Source organism: Penicillium hordei, assembly GCF_028827395.1.
Source record: "Penicillium hordei strain IBT 12815 chromosome Unknown utg000001l_segment0_segment0, whole genome shotgun sequence".
Lineage (NCBI taxonomy): Eukaryota > Fungi > Ascomycota > Eurotiomycetes > Eurotiales > Aspergillaceae > Penicillium > Penicillium hordei.
In genome coordinates, this window is record NW_026623142.1 from 3,864,327 (window position 1) to 3,883,649 (window position 19,323).

At 48.8% G+C, this 19,323-nt stretch overlaps 8 protein-coding genes across 8 annotated transcripts; 5 read left to right on the forward strand and 3 right to left on the reverse strand.

Moving 5' to 3' along the window:
* Nucleotides 1-2,298: 2,298 nt before the first annotated feature.
* On the forward strand, nt 2,299-4,834 carry N7537_001456 (Ras GTPase activating protein IRA2; the record flags this gene model as incomplete). The annotated part of the gene is made up of 4 exons (XM_056892514.1): nt 2,299-2,512; nt 2,563-2,696; nt 2,758-4,606; nt 4,670-4,834. The coding sequence occupies 4 exons, from the start codon at nt 2,299-2,301 to the stop codon at nt 4,828-4,830; spliced, it is 2,358 nt and encodes a 785-aa protein (XP_056757509.1). The 3' UTR covers nt 4,831-4,834.
* Nucleotides 4,835-6,107: 1,273 nt separating this feature from the next.
* Nucleotides 6,108-7,313, forward strand: N7537_001457 (SEC14 family lipid-binding protein; the record flags this gene model as incomplete). Its single annotated transcript, XM_056892515.1, has 3 exons — nt 6,108-6,346; nt 6,475-6,598; nt 6,666-7,313. 3 exons carry the CDS (start codon nt 6,108-6,110, stop codon nt 7,311-7,313), a joined length of 1,011 nt encoding a protein of 336 aa, XP_056757510.1.
* Nucleotides 7,314-8,132: 819 nt separating this feature from the next.
* On the reverse strand, nt 8,133-9,087 carry N7537_001458 (uncharacterized protein; the record flags this gene model as incomplete). The annotated part of the gene is made up of 2 exons (XM_056892516.1): nt 8,133-8,849; nt 8,911-9,087. 2 exons carry the CDS (start codon nt 9,085-9,087, stop codon nt 8,133-8,135), a joined length of 894 nt encoding a protein of 297 aa, XP_056757511.1.
* Nucleotides 9,088-9,456: 369 nt separating this feature from the next.
* Nucleotides 9,457-10,939, forward strand: N7537_001459 (uncharacterized protein; the record flags this gene model as incomplete). Its single annotated transcript, XM_056892517.1, has 2 exons — nt 9,457-10,500; nt 10,601-10,939. 2 exons carry the CDS (start codon nt 9,457-9,459, stop codon nt 10,937-10,939), a joined length of 1,383 nt encoding a protein of 460 aa, XP_056757512.1.
* Nucleotides 10,940-11,175: 236 nt separating this feature from the next.
* N7537_001460 (uncharacterized protein) lies at nt 11,176-13,671 on the forward strand (the record flags this gene model as incomplete). Its single annotated transcript, XM_056892518.1, has 1 exon — nt 11,176-13,671. The coding sequence occupies one exon, from the start codon at nt 11,176-11,178 to the stop codon at nt 13,669-13,671; it is 2,496 nt and encodes an 831-aa protein (XP_056757513.1).
* Nucleotides 13,672-13,957: 286 nt separating this feature from the next.
* Nucleotides 13,958-14,762, reverse strand: N7537_001461 (Zn(II)2Cys6 transcription factor domain-containing protein; the record flags this gene model as incomplete). Its single annotated transcript, XM_056892519.1, has 2 exons — nt 13,958-14,531; nt 14,563-14,762. 2 exons carry the CDS (start codon nt 14,760-14,762, stop codon nt 13,958-13,960), a joined length of 774 nt encoding a protein of 257 aa, XP_056757514.1.
* Nucleotides 14,763-16,114: 1,352 nt separating this feature from the next.
* On the reverse strand, nt 16,115-16,800 carry N7537_001462 (peptide alpha-N-acetyltransferase MAK3; the record flags this gene model as incomplete). Its single annotated transcript, XM_056892520.1, has 2 exons — nt 16,115-16,369; nt 16,456-16,800. The coding sequence occupies 2 exons, from the start codon at nt 16,798-16,800 to the stop codon at nt 16,115-16,117; spliced, it is 600 nt and encodes a 199-aa protein (XP_056757515.1).
* A 257-nt stretch (nt 16,801-17,057) lies between these two features.
* Nucleotides 17,058-19,062, forward strand: N7537_001463 (phospholipid:diacylglycerol acyltransferase; the record flags this gene model as incomplete). Its single annotated transcript, XM_056892521.1, has 3 exons — nt 17,058-17,366; nt 17,441-18,848; nt 18,917-19,062. The coding sequence occupies 3 exons, from the start codon at nt 17,058-17,060 to the stop codon at nt 19,060-19,062; spliced, it is 1,863 nt and encodes a 620-aa protein (XP_056757516.1).
* Nucleotides 19,063-19,323: the final 261 nt, after the last annotated feature.

Sequence of the window (19,323 nt, forward strand, 5' to 3'; positions counted from 1 at the left end):
TGTTCTTTAACGGACCCCAAAGAGATATAATGGTGCGATCATATCCGCTCTTATAAGGAGCAAGATGACTGTGAATTATGTAGAAATAATTATATGTGTATGGAGTACATAGAATGTACTCCATACGCCATAGAAAGGAGACATGCAGCCATTGCCGATCCCTACTATATCGCAATGATAGCAGGTGATGAACATGGATTCCTGCGTAAGCGGAAGGATTCCAAGGTTTCTTATCCATGCACGCATTAGCGGAAGCCCGGATCGCTCAAACGGGCCGGATGTTTAGTACTTATATAAGTACATTACACTTGGATTTTATATGCAAGTAACATGGAAGTATAATACATATCAGGGGTTGACCAGTGATCTACGGAGCTTTGGCGTGTTTCATAACGGACGGGATTGGATGCACACTGGCCCGTGTGAATGATCGGCCGGATGGAGATGGATATTTCGAGTCATGAAGCCATGTAGCCATGTTTTGACTGTAATCTTAGAATGCATGTCTACATTTTGCATGTGCATACTGTGCATTCTACATGTACATACATCCTACATGTTGTATAACGGGAAATTCGCGGAGAGAATCGAACTCTCTCTCCCCACCGACTCCACTTTTCCCTGTTCAATTACCCCTGAGCGAAAAGCATAGACCAGGAATGACATCTACTTTTGAACTTTTAACGTCTGTGTCGAGGAATTTTAGGAAGAAAAAAAAATAAAAAGCAAAGAGGGTTCAGTGCACCCCCGCATATTTTGCTTTCAGGATCTTTTGATAACATTACTACTCTGTTAGGTATGTATATATTACTTTTATTAATTATGAACCTTGGACTCAAAGTTTGGTCTTTACAGGGGTTGTCCCAATCCACTGGTACTGCAAGGCCAACCCACTGGTTCAATTCAGGACACCTCTATGGAGAGAAGATAAGAGATCATAAAATAGAATTTTTGAATAATAATAGAAAACTATAAAATAAAACTGTATACGAAGTACTCCCATGTCGGATGTAGCCGAGGACTCAGTTATAGTTTTGAGACGAATCCATACTCATGCACACCCGGTATATTGTACCATGTACTTCGGTGGTATGATTCTTGGAAGAATGAGGCCAGAAGTACTGACATAGAGGTAACTAAATATTAAATACGTTAGAAGATTCAATACACGTAATTAATTGATAAACCAAACCCCGAGAGGCCATACTTGGGATGGAAAATCACTCTTTTCCCTCCGTTCCTAGGTCCGAATCAACCTGAAACCAGGTTACTATGCCGAGTAGTTCAACGCGAATATTGTATCCATATTTATCTATATTATTCCCATTCTGATCGATACAATTTACAATATATACGGGCATTTAATATAAGTACATAACATTCCCGAGACATCCACATGGAGGTCTCGTGGGCTTAACCTGAACGGGTCCAAGTCTCTTATAGACGCAGGTACCGATTAGCTCTATCCACCCCCCCCCCCCCCCTGCAGACATGAAACCATGTCATCTTCCCTGTAATACGTTTTTTATTTGTGTATTTGTGTATTTGTTCATTTTGCTTTTTCTCATAGTCGATTAAGAAAGAAAAAAAGAGAGATCTGACGTCAAGAGGTTTTCTTATATGTACTTAATAAAATATAGTGCTCAGTCTAAAGGACGTGGAGCAGAGTACGGAGTACTCCGTACGCATTGGCCAAATCCGACAAGGATGTTGATCGAGATCTTCGTACGGTCCATAATCTCTAGAAAGGAGGGTGTTCCTAATAGTGGCGAAGTGCATTGGGCCAGGGGTAAAAAAAAAAAAGAGTTCACTTGTCCCCTTGCATAACCAGATACGTATCATTCCTGTTTTTCTTTTTTTATATAAGAGAAAAGGCTATTAGACTTATACTTGTTCAGTAAAAATATAATATAACATAGAATAATAAATAATAAATAATAAATAATGATAATAATAAAAAAGATAAAGAATAAGTAGAAAAATAAAATAAAAAAATCCACCACACCCACATCATTGTTCCCCAGAACCGCCCTAACAGCAAACTAACGAAATAAATAACTCCCCTCTTTACTTGCGCACTTGACCCTTAACCCTTCCCCCCTCCCTCTCTCTTGACTCTCTTGACTCTGATGATTCTTTTCTTTCTTTAATTCGCAGTACCGTGGTAACTCACTCCTCACTCCCTCGGTACGGGTGTCTCCTCTTTTTCCTTAGGGGCCTCCCGTTCTCTATCTTGAGAGTTCCCCCATTGGCATCGCAATAGCCAACTTTTTGACGACCGTCACCTCAAATCACACAATGTCCGTGGCGACGATGCTCCAACCTGCATCCAGACAGTCGCGAGCATCTTCCTCCTCTTCCTCCTCGTTTCAGCCCGTGGCACGACAGAATACAATGTCGTCGCACGATACTCGGTCGCTCCGCCAATCCAAACGGATGTCGGTCACGGCCCTGTACCTGTCCATGTCCGCGAAGGATCGAGACTTGGAGATTTCCGATGATTTGGCACGAGGTACGTCCAATACTGGCTTATCCCTGGTGGTCGCGCTAATCCCCCGACAGCACAAAAGCACCTACGGGATTTGAAGTCGAGAATTTCATCACAATCGAAAAAGAACTTCGTGTTGGAAAAGGATGTGCGATATCTGGACTCCCGAATCGCATTGCTCATCCAGAATCGAATGGCGTTGGAAGAAGTAAGGGTTCGATTTCGGGCGGAAATCGACACATTGGCTAACCTGTTATCTTTCTGTCTAGCAAAATGAAGTCGCCAGCCATCTCGACGATACGGCAGACCCGCAGGAAGGGTTCTTCCCGAACGATGAACGAACCCAGAAGTACGGCAATCTCCTTTTCCTCCTACAATCAGAACCCCGCCACATCGCCCACCTCTGCCGACTCGTTTCCATGGCCGAGATCGATTCTCTCCTCCAGACCGTCATGTTCACCATCTACGGAAACCAATACGAGAGTCGTGAAGAGCATCTTCTGCTTACTATGTTCCAGTCCGTTCTCACCTACCAGTTCGATAACACACCCGAGTACTCGTCCTTGTTGCGCCAAAACACTCCTGTTTCTCGCATGATGACCACATATACACGCCGTGGTCCCGGCCAGAGTTATTTGAAGCAGGTCCTGGCAGACCAGATCAACGCTCTGATTGAGTTGCGGGACGTGGATCTGGAGATCAACCCCTTGAAGGTTTACGAAAGTATGATTAAGCAGATCGAAGAAGAAACCGGCTCTCTTCCGGATTACCTAGCTCGATCTGTGACTGCCGAAGATGCGGCCGACAATGCGCAGGTGCAAGCCATCATTGCCCCACGTTTGAAGATGTTGACGGATATTGCGAACGGATTCATCACAACCATCATTGACTCGGTAGATGAGGCTCCGTATGGTATTAGATGGATCTGTAAGCAGATTCGCAGTCTGTCGCGCAGAAAGTATCCCGATGCCCAGGACCAAACCATTTGCACTCTTATTGGTGGTTTCTTTTTCCTGCGCTTCATCAACCCGGCAATCGTTACTCCTCGCTCATACATGCTGATCGATGCTACGCCCACGGATAAGCCTCGCCGTACCCTGACGCTAATCGCCAAGATGATTCAGAACCTGGCGAACAAACCCTCCTACGCCAAGGAACCTTACATGGCCAGCCTGCAGCCCTTCATTCAGCAGAACAAAGAACGCGTCAACAAGTTCCTGCTTGATCTGTGTGAAGTCCAGGATTTCTATGAAAGTCTTGAAATGGACAACTATGTGGCCTTGTCGAAACGGGACCTTGAGCTCCAGATCACTCTCAATGAAATGTACGTCATGCACGGTCTTCTGGAAAAACACAGCTCAGCGCTTGCCCAAGATCAATACTCGCATCTGTCTGTCCTGCTCCAAGAATTGGGTGGTGCCCCCCCTCAGGTTCCCCGCAAGGAGAACCGAACCATCACCGTGCCTCTGTTCAGTAAATGGGAGACTGCTCTCGATGATTTGACAGCCGCTCTCGATATTACCCAGGAAGAAGTGTTCTTCATGGAGGCCAAGTCAACCTTCGTCCAGATCCTGCGATCCCTGCCTCAGAACACCTCAGTTGCGCGCCGACCTCTACGCCTCGACCGCATTGCCGAGGCTGCAGCAACCTTGAAAAATGATGCCGTGATGGTGCGCAAGGGCATCCGAACCATGGAACTCCTCAGCCAACTGCAAGACATGGGCGTGATTGACCGCTCCGACGAGTTCAGTCTGCTTCGTGATGAAGTGGAACAGGAGCTGGTGCACCTGGGCTCCCTCAAGGAAAAGGTTCTGGAGGAGACACGGAAACTGGAGGAAGTTTTCGCGACTATCCGCGACCACAATGCCTACTTGGTCGGCCAGCTGGAGACGTACAAGTCTTACCTCCACAACGTGCGTAGCCAGTCCGAGGGCAAAACCCGCGGCGGCAAGACGCCAAAGAACCAGGAACTTGGCCCGTACAAGTTCACCCATCAGCAGCTAGAGAAGGAGGGTGTCATCCGACGCAGCAATGTGCCAGAAAACCGACGGGCGAACATCTACTTTATGTTCAAGAGTCCCTTGCCAGGCACCTTTGTCATCAGTCTGCACTATAAGGGTAAGTTCTTAGATTTAATCTTCGGGGGAATAAAGGTACATCATTACTAACGCATTGCTTAAGGACGAGCCCGTGGATTACTGGAGCTTGATCTCAAGCTGGACGATCTCCTGGAGATGCAAAAGGACAACCTTGAGGACCTTGATCTGGAGTATGTCCAGTTCAATGTCACCAAGGTGCTTACCCTCCTAAACAAACGATTTGCACGAAAGAAGGGGTGGTAAAGGCTCTATATACCCCAGGCTTCCTCAAGCCTGCCACCCTTTGATGAATGATGAGATCGAGCAGAGGTCGAATAGCCCCTCCATATGCTCTGCCCGGTCAGGTCCTCTTTTTTTTTTTTTACCCGACGATCGACAGTGCCCCCCAGGCACTTAATCTTGCGATGATGGACTCCAATATATGTCATGCCTTTCCATCCCACAGAATGGATTGAATGACTGCTCTATGCAACGACTGCTTCACCCATCTACGCAGTTCGGGCGAATGCCCGTTGTGAATGTTGCTGACACACGAACATACTCTTAATGGAGAATGATCAAGACACTTTCCCCGCTGGTACGGGGGATGTCGATGATCCTGTGATTTTTGGTATATCTTTTTCGTGTCCTTTCCGCCACCTTTCCTATTATGCCTTGCCTTTTCCAATGTCTCTCCCCATCCTTTCAATGTCTATACCCAGCGCATAGTTGTTATCAATTGTTTTTTCCCCCCGGTTTCATTGGGCCTCCGAGTCCTATAATCCCCCGGCATGTCTTTCTGCTTTGTGTTTCCATCACCGCCCAGGCCTCCCCGGTCTTCATGCGCTGTGTATAATAATGCCTGTTTGCGATGTGTGCTGAACGTTGAACTGTTTTGAATTGAATACCCGTACGTTATGTTGTGAATGGTTTGTTTCTTTACAGAGTGCTTAGGCATATTAAAATTCATTTCGGGACCTATGAGTTACTCTGATATATCTGTTGTCTTCTCTCGTAGGTCAAATATGTCAAATGCTAGTGTCCACTGACATGCAGAGTGGATTCGTCACTGACACCACGACACCGCCACGTTTGCCCCTCGCTTGCCCCTTTTTCTCTCGAGTGAAATCTTCGTCTATCTAGAGGTGTAGGGACATCTAGGAGGAGATTTGAAACGAATAGAAAGAATAGTACAGATTTGGAGTCGGAAACCCAGACAAGAAGTGCTATACACATCCTCTATTTGCTACATACAAGATAGTTGATCCCTTTGGATCCAAATGACAACTCAATGGCTCATCAACTTGCAAATTGACGGTAGCCTAGCCCCTGTAAATCGTTAAAAACTGATTTGACATAATGTTATTACTGTTATTGTTCAAAATAAAAATAACATTTGGACGATCCCCAAAGATCACTCGGTCCTTTTTTTTTATCTTAAAGTGGCCACTTACGCCAGTCCCCCTCCTACGCTTCCCGCCCTTTTTCCAGAACAACAACTCTCCTCTTCCCCCTCGACCATATACCTCCCATCCATCACAATGGCGGCCACAGAATCCCAGTTGCCTACCGACCCCAAGTACGACCAGTACGACTTCCCCACCACCGCTCCGGAAGCGCAGCCTGGCCACCCCGGCCACACCTCCCCCGAGCAGGATGCAAAGGTGTACCAGCTCCGCGCTGAGCTCGAAAAGCTCGGATATACTGAGCGTTTGGATACGCTGACCCTCCTGCGGTTCCTGCGCGCCCGCAAGTTTGATATCGAGGCTGCCAAGGCTATGTACGTTCCTCGATTCCCGCCGGAGAGCATGAATATTTTTTTGGGAGGGAGTTGGCAGAAAGCTTTCTATTCCGGGCTTTTTGCTTTCAGCTTGTATCGAAGCCTAATGGTCTAATTTGATATCCCAGGTTCACTGCAAGCGAGAAGTGGCGCAAGGAGTTCGGCACTGATGATCTAGCTCGCAACTTCGACTACCCCGAGAAGGAGGAGGTCTTCAAGTTCTACCCTCAGTACTACCACAAGACCGACAAGGTTTGTTTTCCGTGAATTTTACACGCCTCTCTCCAGATGCAGTACTGACATAATCCGCAACAAACAGGATGGCCGCCCCGTCTACATCGAGAAGCTGGGCAAGATCGATCTGAACCAGATGTACAAGATCACCACCGCCGACCGCATGCTGCAGAACCTAGTGTCCGAGTACGAGAAGCTAGCTGACCCGCGTCTGCCCGCTTGCTCGCGCAAGGCTGGCAAGCTCCTCGAGACCTGCTGCACCGTCATGGACCTGAAGGGTGTGGGCATCACCAGTGTGCCATCCGTCTACGGGTACGTCAAGCAGGCCTCCGACATCTCGCAGAACCACTACCCCGAGCGCCTGGGCAAGCTTTACCTGATCAACGCGCCATGGGGCTTCAGCACCGTCTTCGGTGCCATCAAGGGCTTCCTTGACCCCGTCACCGTCAGCAAGATCCACGTCCTCGGCAGCGGATACCAGAAGGAGCTTCTGGCTCAGGTCCCTGCTGAGAACTTGCCCGTTGAGTTCGGCGGCTCTTGCAAGTGCGCCGGTGGCTGTGAGCTCTCCGATTTCGGTCCCTGGAAGGAGGCTGAGTGGGCTCGTCCTCCTAAGTGGGCTACCCCCAAGGGGGAGGCCCCTAAGGAGGCTGCTGAGCCTGTTGTCCAGAACGAGGACCCTGGATATGAGAAGAAGGATGTTGAGGGCCAGGAGGGTGCTCAGACTAGCGCTTAGGCTTGAGGACTTTTTTCCTTGTCTTCTTCGTGGAGCTCCAACAAGCCGATCGACGATATCCTTTTACATGGCGACTGAAAACAGACACCCAGATAGGAATGTTGGAGGACTCTTTTCAACCCCGATCAACCCAAAAACCTCAGAAAATATTACCTGGGGGTTCTGATAACCCCTAACATCACCCCAATCGCCCCCAGAACCGGAATCTCTCTCTGGTAGTTTCAACACCTCTTCGCCGATCCATCCGCAGCCTGTGGACTCCTTTCTCTACATTCGCTGTTTGCGTTTTTGCTTCTTTTTGTTCCGATCTAGATATCATGGAGAGCTTACTTCTGTTTTTACTTTTGCCTATCAAGATAAGCAGCGTGTGCTGGCACTGCTCTCAATATAGAGGCGACAGGACCTGATGAAATTTAAAAGCGAGTTGGTGTGAAGATGGTGTTCATCTTGGTTGTTTCTTTGTTGGTAGTACATATTGAAATAGTAGCTGTCATGTCTAGGACACAAGTTGGGTCCATGTTGCTTACATTGTGCGATGTGAGTAGCAGTAGGAAAAGGAGCAAGAGTACAAAGGTAACAATATTTGCCTTTGCTATGGAGATAGCAGACATATTTCAGTCTAGAGAAATGAAAGATGAAAAAGAATTTGACTCAACAGAGCCATCAACAATGAACAAGACATGGTATCATGATCCCTCGGGCAAGCCCAGGGCCCCGAAACGCCCCCAGCATTGCAATAGCACCCAAACATTTAAAGAAAACACACACACACACACAATAGACAAGATAACGCTAATCTCACCAAAGTCCTCAAAGCTCTCACTTATTCATATTCTCCACCACTTCAGCAGCACGCCCAGCCCTCTCGGCCTTGCCCACTGTCGTTGCCAACGCATTACCCTCCGCACCGCCCTCTGTATTAGCATTGCCCTCGCCCTGCAACCGCAGCAGCATCCGCAAAGCATCCTCATAAACACTAGCAATATCTCCACTCTTCCACCGCTCCTGCTCCTCCTCCGTCCCGAGCCCAGCCTGCAACGTCCACGCCGGGTCGAGTTTTCCACTGGGGTGCAGCGAACGCGCCGATCCAGTGCCATTCAGAGTAGAATCAACATTCATACCATCCGCCTGTTGACCAGGTGTTGTATTCTCGTTTTCATTATTCGATTGGGGCTGCACATTTGCCGATTCGCCCATTTCCGTATCATTATCGGCGTCTTTCCTTCCGTTTCCAATCTCATCTTCATTCTCATCTTCCTCTTCCTCCTCTTCAATCATCTTCTTCAACTGCGCGGCATATTCTTTCGCCGCACGCCTCGGCGCATCCCGTCTCTGCTGTGCAACAGTCGTATTGAGCGATTCCAGCTGCGCGTACAGCGACGTTACACGCGACGCAAGATCTGTATCGTATGCCTCGTACTCGACTTGTTCTGTTGGCGCGGTGAATGCTGCCGGGAACGGAAATTGTGGTGAGGTGGAGTCTATGCCGTTGATGCTAATTGAGGTTGAGGCTGATTTGAAGGTTTGGTTTATGTACTATTTGAGGTTAGAGTCTGGAGGCACGTAGATATATATGTGCATGTTGTTCGGGTCTTACCTCGTCGATTAGCTCCCGGACGCGTTCGCGCATCGGATCGGGGGTGTCATTGTCCGTTGCGGAAGGGGGGAAGTAGAGGTCGAGTTTTCGGCGCGATAGCGCGACTGTGTTGGCGTAGAGGTAGGTGAAGTCTGCTGGGGATTGGAGCTCGACTTTTCGATAGTGTGGTGCTGCCATGGTGGGCTATTGTGGTTGTTGATGTTTTTTCTGTTCCCGCGACTTGCAGGAGAAATGGGCTTGGCGTTGATCCCCGCAAACGATGTCATCGATGTTGCATCGACTTGCTTTTCGAAGGTTTATTTTTTTCTATTTTCTTTACGCTCTCTATTCTTCCCTGTTCTCTTATGTTTATTTCTTTTGTTAAGATACTCTACAGCTCTACGCTTCCATCTTATATCACTCTGTCCCTCCTTCCACTGTGATGCAACCCCTTTGAGATAATGCGAGTGCAGCATACTCAAGTGATACTCTATTCTACGAGGCTCAAGGAGCCATTGGAATGCATCAACACTATCTAGAATCTCCCTTTATATACCCACACATACCATGGAGAACTCGCCTTCCATTTCCCTTGTGGATAATACCGTCCCACAGCAACCCACCGGCGAAGGAGCTACACGGCGCACATCCACCCTCAATCAGCAAGGAACGCTGACGAAGCACCTGAGCCGTGCATCCGTCCAAAGCCAGCTCACAAAGCGGAAATACGCAAAATGGCAACCCGATAGACTTGGTATCGCCTCCGACACAAACGACTCGGTCAGCCGAGAATCGTCCCAAGTGCGCGGAGGCTCGATCTCAGCGAGCTCCGCTGGAGAAGGCAGCGGGGGTAGAGATGTCGAAACAGCCGAATTTGCGCCGTCGCGAGTCTCGACGAATAATGGGAGCAGCAGCGGCCAGGTGAACGGAACAGGAGAACAAACCAACGGCCGTGAGGACTCCAGACCGCGCTCGGAAATGGATGTTCTATACGAGAACCAGCGGGGCTGGTTCGTTTTTGGTGTCCCGCGTTACTCGCACAGCTCGCTTTTGAACTTCGACCCCAGCCCCTGGATGACACAGGACCGCAGAGCCAGTCCTGTTGATATCACGAATGCCCAGCTGCCTGATCCGAGCTGGGAATGGACTTGGAAGACATGGTATGTTGACATGTCTGGTGATACCGATGAGCAAGGGTGGCAGTACTCTTTTTCGTTTTCCTCGTCTTCGTGGCATGGCACGCAGCCGTGGTTTCATTCATTTGTTCGGAGGAGACGGTGGGTGAGACTACGGACTAAGGCCCTTGCGCGGCGGTTCCTTGGTCGGTCGGACTTTGAGAAATCCCATATGCTTACTGAAGACTATTTTACCATTCATTCGTCCAAGGCCAGAGGTCGGGAGCAGAGCATTGCGGGATTGTCCCGGGTGGAATCTGGATTCTTGAATCATGCGAGCATGACGGTCGATGAGGAACCACATAACGATGAAATTGGGGATATACCCAGCTTGATGCATGCTTTGAAATTAGCTTCCATTGATCGAGAGAAGATCGATGCCCTGAAGAAATTTATTGAGCAAGGGGGTGAAGAGCTCTATTATCTGAACGACAAGGTGAGCTGGATGAGTTTCCCTAATCTGTATGTTGAGACCGGGCTAACTCTACTTCGGCGGATACCAGATACCAGACATAATGCCCATGTTCTTATTCCAGATCTCCCGCTGGCAATTCGTAACATATCTTTCTGGTGTCATTCGTGAGCTGTCCAAAACTCCCACCGATTCCGATAAAGACGCCGATACAGTCCAACGCAAGAAGGACAATCTCGCCCGTGCCGCGGAATCATGCAAGCATCATATTACTGGACCGGATGTCTTTAAAGATGACTATGGAGAGTCAGGAACGGAATTATTAGATTTGACTCCAGTAGCCAAGCAGGATACATTAATGGCTAAGCGGCCGGTCTTGGAGGAGCGTGCGAGGTCGATGAGGCGGGTTTTCAGGGGCATTCCCAAGGCTGCTGAGATTGACCATGAAGGTCACATTTATTAATGTATTAGACCCACTCCGTATAGGCGAAATAGATATTAGTATTGGGGAGAATATAGAGAACTGGCGAAGTATAGCAGCTCACCCGGCAAAGTCAAGCTCCGGCCACCGCCTACCCGTTCGGCGGCCAGCAATTTTCGGGGCAAAAAGGTCCATCGAAAAACACATCAAACAGCAACGCGCCCAATTATTGTGTCCTTTCCATTCATGTCTCCGGTGCCATTAGAGCATCGTTCCTTATGCTCTTGCGTGGCTGCCCGTGTCTAAGGAGGCCTCTGTCTGCCGTCTTGGACACTGTCGCGACTGGCCCCGATGAGCCTCTTCTGTTTCTCTATCCCCGCTGGGCTGCGCCTGCTTTGCAACGTCGACGGATATCTTCCCTGAAACCGATTGATGCTCCAGCGAGAATATACCATACTTCCGGTGCCCAATTTCGCGCAGCAGTCCGCCCCTCTCCTTCGCTTCCTCGACACTCGCGCCAATGGATTTCCTCTAAGTCTTCCTCCCGGTCTCCCAACGATCCAAATCCGCAATCATCCCCTGCGGTGATTGGCAAACATCACAGACTAGGAGAAGGCGAGGAAACTGGTGCCGATAGTTTGAATGAAAGCGGCGGAGGTAGGTTCTCCACAGGTCAGAACCAATCTGTCAATTCCCTCGCAAATGCCGAGCACGCCACTTCTCAACAACCACTACGTGGCTTCGCATTGACGAGAGCGAAGAGAATCCAGAAAGGTCGACTGCACAACAAACCCTTGAACGCCAAACTTTCGTCTCCTACCCAGCGACAACTCTTTTTACGAAATACATCGATTCGAGATCGGAAGAAGTTGCGGTTTCGCGAATATATGAAGAAAAAATATCAAGCTCGTTCAGCAAAGCTCTTCGACAATGCATGGTTTGATACCAGGGAGATTCTGGACCAAGTGCAACGTGATGTCCGGAAAAATCCCAAGAAGAGTCTGAACAAGAAGGAGATACTTGTACCAGAAGAGACCCTCGCCCTGTTCTCTGGTGTCACTCGTTATACCTTGAAAGATAATATTTGGTACATCCCGCTCCATAATGGATGTCGTGTGCACATCCTACCTGCAAGTCAGAGCAAGGGATTACTCCGTCGAGTCATTTTGAGTGCCACGGACCATATTATGGCGCTGGTGGAAGGGCATTTTACCCGCGCACAGAGCCTACAGGCTATGGGAGATCCCCTTGTTGATATCCACAAACCACCGGTTCCGATGTGCATTTCTCGGGGCGCGATGCAGCGTTCGAAATTGCCTGTACCGTTGATTCGTGGAAATTGGCATTTCGGTGAATCGTCGGATAGCAGCTCGAATTTAGACGAGATCCTGCTACCTCGTCCAGTTATCGCCACCGTGAAGGAGTTCAACGAGCACGTCGAGGATGTCACATCTGCGAGGCACCCGACGCTCGATGAGAAGGCCATGTCTCTATCAAAGCTTCCGCACGTGGTCCGGATTAAACTACATCTGAAGGCGTTATTCATGGAAGAAACATACTCCAATTACATCTCGACTGCGGCCTTGAATAGTGCACTGGAATTCCTTTGTCGACATGAGTTCCTTGAAACTGCCCGGGCCTTGTGTTCATGCACAGAGCATGTAGCTACCACTGATACATATAACATCCTCCTGCGGGCTGCTGCGCGGCGTCAAGATGTGGCTGTCTTCCGCCATTTCCTGCGGACGATGCCTCGATTACACATGCGTCCAAACCCAGAAACATGGCTCGCTTTGCTCAGTGCCCTGGTTGATCCTAGCGAAAAAGCCCAACTCATTGAGTATATGGTCCAGCGTGGTCACATGTCCAACCTTTCTACCATCCACAGCGCACTTCAGGAGACAATCCAAGATTCGCTTTTAGTGCATTTGGACAGTGGAAAAGATATAGGCTCCTTCATTGGCCTCATGACCAATACATGGGGCGCCAATTGGTTCAGTCCTTCGGTGGTTGGCCAGATGTTTAGTGTGCTCGCTCGATTAAAGGATTTCGATTCCATAGACCGCCTCATGGAAATCTGCATCGACAACAACCTCACCGTTGACAGTTATCCGCTCAGCCACATTGTGCAAGCGCTGGGCGCGAACATCCACGTCGCTTTGCAGTATACCCTCCGGTTTTTCGAGCACCCTTTGTTCGAGGTAACCTCGCAAAATTGGGAGGATTTGTTTCTGGCCGCATTCAGGCACCGCCAGTACAACATCTGCCTCGTCATATGGCGGTATGCTTGCATGAAGCGATCCGTGACCTACAAGATGAAACAAGCTGTCTTGACTTCCTTATGTCGCAACGCGTCTTTTGGTAAACCCACGAGACTCAACAAAGACTTGTGGGGTTCCGATGCTGGCAAGGTCATTATCGGTATCGACATACACCATGAAAGCTACAGGCTTCCAGACTCCATTCTGGACGATATCCCCTCCGAGTTCCGACACAATCCTATTCTCTACCTCATCGGATGGAAGCCAAGGGGTGAAAAGCGTGATCTCCAAATCCGCCTTGCCAATGCCCTCATTAAGCGGGACCTCATCCTTGGTGCAACCCGCTATGTCCCCCAGCATCCTTCCCCGATTATGCTGGATGCAGCGTCTATCTTGGATAAAGAATGGCGTGGTGTACCGCGGCCTCTGACTTGGAAGATGCAGAACGCCATCCAAGTTCCCATCGTCCGCAAAGACAAAGACCGAGAGCAAGAGAAAGACAAAAACCAATAATCTCCCAATCCTCCTCCCTTTTGCATCATTCGCGCATTCTTCGATTCTTCTACCTTTTTGACGCTAGCGTGTTGCATGAATATCCCATCTGGCGGGCTTGTTTTGGCTGGTGTTTGTTTTATGTACTCTACTCTGCCTACTTGCCCGTCTCCTTTGTATCTTATACTTGTACATTATCTGAAAATATAGAATCATAGAACTGCAATGTCCAGAATAATAGCTTCTAAATATATATACATTCATCTAATCGTGAGCGAATACATTTCCTCTTTCAATCTAAGCACCATCAAAATCTAAGCAATGCATCGAGATCATTCATGAAAACATCGTAGGTAGAACCAGGGCCCCCGCCATTTGGAACTCTCACTTCCCTCATTGAAGTAAGATCCCCATGCATCTCAGCTTCGCAGGCTAACGCCTTTTCCAACCCAACCCTTTCACCTACAGGCGCCGGAGACGGAGATAGAGACCGAGAAGCACGTATGCTGATCCCCTTTATAGAAGAAGTCGACTCCGCATAATCCCTATATAGAACACCAGACTGGAAGCGCCTTGAAGATCCCACCCCTGACGAAGACACATTCCGCTTTCTCTCTTTTGTAGTTTGCCTGTGTGCAATGTCCTCTTCCATCTCGGGCGAAGGGGACGGGAAAGTGGAAGTGAGAGAAGGCAGTAGCCGACGCATCTCCGAATAAGATGAATACACGGCACTCCAGCGAGGTATTTCGTGATCGATACCCCTTGGCAGAAAGCCATTGACGTGGAATTGGTTTTCGTGGTTATCACTAGCTTGCTGGCTGTTGTGGTTGCGATTGGACATTCGTCGCCGGGTAGGTCTTCCAAGGGGTTTGTAAGTCTTGCTAGTATCTTTATTTTCTTCGTTTTGCATACCTGTCAATTGGATCTCGCGGGACGCAGCATTGATCTTCTTTGCGACAGTGCGTGCACTGGTGATATGGCGGGGAGATATCACATCGCTTTTTGCGGGCGTGGCATGCTGCGCAGGCTATCTTTCCGGGTCGACGACCTTGTTTATTTTGCTTTGCTATCCCAGATGGGCATTGGATGTGTCTGGCTGCTGTTGGATCCATGGGGAATGAGATATTTTGAAATCTGAAATCTACACGGGGGACCTCGGCATAAACTATATATAAGAAAGACACGGGATCCACAATTTCATCAGCTCCAAGCTTCCAATCTCCGTAACTCCACCGGGATACCGAGATGAAACATGTGTAGATCCGAACTGCATGCAAAGGGAAATGTGATCTTGGCTTTGTTATTTCTATTTCGAAAAGGCACTTTGATTTTAGCCCGGGCCACTCCGTTCGATCATTACAGCGGTGTGCATACGTAGAGTCCACATGGGCTCTCACCTCAAGGCCTTTCTTCCTCCCAATTTATTATTTATTATTCTAATGGCTTCTACTCATGGTGGATGATACGCTCAATTTATTATGATTGAATATTCTGCCTGTGAAACCTACCCTAAAGCTGGCATCACACCTCCCCCAGTATCACATGCGCCTATCCAAGCACTCCACAAGTTGGAACATTTCTGTATTTAAGGCGACCTTGAAAGATTTCAGAGATCCTTGAATGGCTTCGAGAAGTCGAAGGCAATATCGTCGTGAAATCCTGAGATATGACTGAAGATAATTAGCTCATGGTAATCGGCACCGAAAATCGAACAAATATGTACTCACTAGGTTTTGGAGGCCGCTTAAATTATCTTAAGGGGCGTAAGTCCAGGTCGCCAACCGATATTTTGAGAAGTTCTTCTTCACAGAAGAAGAAATCAAGCAGATCACCTGGACAATATATTGTATTAGGATGATAAACGAGGAGATAGGATGAGAGAAGGAAAGAAGAGAGAAGCTCTCTTACCAACGTTGGAACTATAGGATATCCCAAGGCACCAGTCCACAACACCTGGATTTCTAGGTTTATTTTATAATCACAAGGTTGTATCCTTTGATATGCTTGAAGAGATTAGGTTGGATTCTCAAATCTGATGAGAACTTCTGCCCTACGACGTAGGTCAGCGTGTCTGCATGTAACACATAACAAGAATAGTCGGCCGCTTATGCGGCCTTCTCATGTCTTTTTAGATGTTCTTTTAAGGTGGATTCCAAGTACAAAAAAAGCATAGTCCGTGCAAGTGAATTTTCTATGTATAATTTTGACTAGAGATAGGATATAGAGAAGTAGGCATTGCATCCCTTATATCCCATCTACGACCTACCAGCAAACTAGGGCAGATCTATTTGACACACTCCTTGGGCAATTTATCTTTCTATACAGTGTACGTTCCTTAAGGACGCTAGCTCATGTGAGGAATATCTATTCTGGTCATTTCTCATACATTATCATGACATGTCATGCCACCACAGCTTGACAGAGCAACGAGGAAACTTCATAGCGCTGCTAACAAACAAAAAGATCAAATCAATGACCCCATATTCGCATGAGAATGTTCCCCACAGGCGTCAGGTAGACCGGGTACTGATGGCGGAAGACCATAGGGATCAACAAGTGCCGTCCGAATCGAGCCCACACCTTCTTTGAGATAGAGCACAAGCCGGTAGGCCGAGTTGCCATTCAAATAATACCGGTGGAGCTGCTTGCTACGAAGGAAGCCTAGCCGCTCGTACAGTTTCATTGCGCCGGTATTGGTGATTTCGGTTTCGAGGACGATCTGCCCAAACACGTACAAGTCAGCCACCATACCCTCAAGACCACCCCATTTGGGGACCAACCGCCATCCCCGCCGTATAAACATACCTCATCTGCATCTCGCTCGATCATAGCATCGATAGCCATGCGCACTAGCTTGGTTGCAATTCCCCGGCCACGGTACTCTTCGCGCACGGCCAGCATGGCGATATACCCTCTCAGCGGGCCGTCGCGGTGTGGCTCTAGCTTCGATACCACGACCCCGACCATCTCATCCTTATCGTCCATCGCGAGGAAACACAGGTCACCCCATTGGTATAGGAAGTAGCGGTAGACGTAGATACTGTAAGGTTCGGAAAGATCTTTGGAGATCAGCTGGCGCATTGCGGCGACATACTCATTTTCGCGCGAGTTTTCATATCGCACGTAACGAAGATCAGGAGCATTGCTCATCACAGCGAGGTCATCGAAGTGGGCCGATGGTTGGAGTTGGCGGAGAGGGGTGGGATGGGTCGGGGAGGAAAGTGAACTCTGCCATGTGATGCCGATCCGCCCGTTCGCGGACTTTATGCACTTCCATGTGTTTTATCCCCTTCCTGTTCTTGTTTCTTACTTTTTCTTCCAATTTGTTGGTTTCATTCTTAACATTAATCTTCCAGGCAAACCGATCAGGTCCTCTCCTTCTTCTGCCTCCCTCGCGGTTGGTCGCCATGCTCCGCCGCCGCACGGGCAAGGACGAGGTCCGGCCCTCTAACACAGTTAGCGGTACAAAGCCCGAGAAAGAACAGCTTCATGCAGAGTTTGTTGATACAAAATTCACACAGCTTGTTGTCAAGCCCCGGAGTAAACGTCGCAATGGGTTCATCTTCATGCTGGGCGGGATCTTCGGCATTTTCGTCGCCTTGTTCTTCGCGAACCAGCAGGAGGTCATACGCCTGGATTCGCTCATGGACTTGAATCTCGACTCATGGATTGAGGCCATTCCACAGGGAATTCTAAGTGATGTGAAAGAATTCTCGGTACGTGATTTCCAAGGGAGTGCTCTTATCTCTACAGCTGGGTACCATTCGACTGACTTCCAACTGGGATATAGCAACATGAACGCGATACCGTCAGCTATGATTCCTTTGCTGTTGGGCTACATCTTCGCGCCATGGGCGTAGAGGCCAAACACCCCGTTGTGATGATCCCCGGAGTTATCTCGACTGGCTTAGAGAGCTGGGGCACGGGGGAAACTTCGCGACAATACTTCCGCCGACGATTATGGGGCAGCTGGAGCATGATGAGAGCTTTGGTCATGGATAAAGCTGAGTGGAAGAACCATGTCATGCTCGATCGGGAAACAGGCCTTGACCCGCCTGGAATTAAGCTCCGTGCGGCACAAGGATTCGATGCCACGGATTTCTTTATCACAGGGTATTGGATATGGAATAAAATCCTCGAGAACCTGGCTACCATTGGTTATGATCCGACCAATGCGTTTACGGCTGCGTACGACTGGCGACTCTCATATCTTAACCTCGAAGCTCGTGATAAATATTTCACTCGACTCAAGTCCTACATCGAGACTGCGGTGCAGGTACAGGGCGAGAAGATCACATTGGCATCGCACAGCATGGGATCTCAGGTGGTATTGTATTTCTTCAAGTGGGTAGAGAGTGAGGAACACGGAAAGGGCGGTAAAGACTGGGTTAACAAACATATCGACTCGTGGGTCAACATTAGCGGTTGCATGCTAGGCGCCGTCAAGGGATTGACTGCCGTTCTGTCCGGGGAAATGCGGGATACAGCGCAGCTGAACGCCTTTGCTGTGTATGGACTGGAGAAGTTCCTATCGAAAGAGGAACGCGCGGAGATCTTCCGCGCGATGCCTGGTATCTCCAGCATGCTACCAAAAGGCGGCGAGGCCATATGGGGAAACTCGACCTGGGCACCGGATGACCAACCAGGTCAGCCCCTGACTTTTGGCAACCTGCTTCGTTTCCACGAGACCAACTCGTCCTTGACCCGACGTAATCTCACTACGCCAGAGAGTCTTCAGTACCTCATGGACGAGAGCGAGGATTGGTACCGGAATCAAGTCCTGAATAGCTACTCTCATGGTGTCGCCCACACGAAACGTGAGGTCGAAGCCAACGAGAAAGACCCGCGCACCTGGCTCAACCCTCTAGAGTCGCGTCTACCCCTCGCCCCAGACATGAAGATATATTGCTTCTATGGCGTAGGCAAACCCACAGAGCGCAGCTACTTCTATCAGGAAGAGCCCGACCCACTGGTCAACCTCAAGATCAGCATGGACACCACCATTACAAATAACGAGGGCGTCGACCACGGCGTTTTAATGGGCGAGGGCGATGGCACCGTAAACCTGCTTAGCACAGGCTACATGTGCGCCAAAGGTTGGCGCATGAAGCGTTATAACCCAGCTGGCACAAAGATCAAGGTCTTTGAGATGCCTCACGAGCCTGATCGCTTCTCGCCCCGCGGTGGTCCAAACACTGGTATGCTCTTCTTTGCTCCCTTATCTGCTCTTTCCCACGATATATGGCAGGCGACTAACTTCATATAGGTGACCACGTGGATATCCTAGGCCGTGCCTCACTCAATGACCTTCTTCTCCGTGTCGCTGGCGGCAAAGGCGATTTAATCGAAGAGACTTTCGTCTCCAGAATCCGCGAGTATGCGGATCGTGTACAAATCTTCGACGAAGAATAGATCGAATGGGGTGTTCTTTATGACTGTTCTGAATACTTGTTTGATTTGGCTCACGTTTTGATACACACATATACCTCTTTTTAGACATCTGGGATTTTTCTTCTAGACGGATGGGGTTTTTGCTTATGAGCCAGCATTTTTGTACATTTCGTTACGATAAACCCTTATATGAACTCATTATATTCCTTTCGATGACAAGTATTGGGCCGGTTATTGCTTATAATACTGAAATACTCAAATCATGTGAACAAGCTCCATACA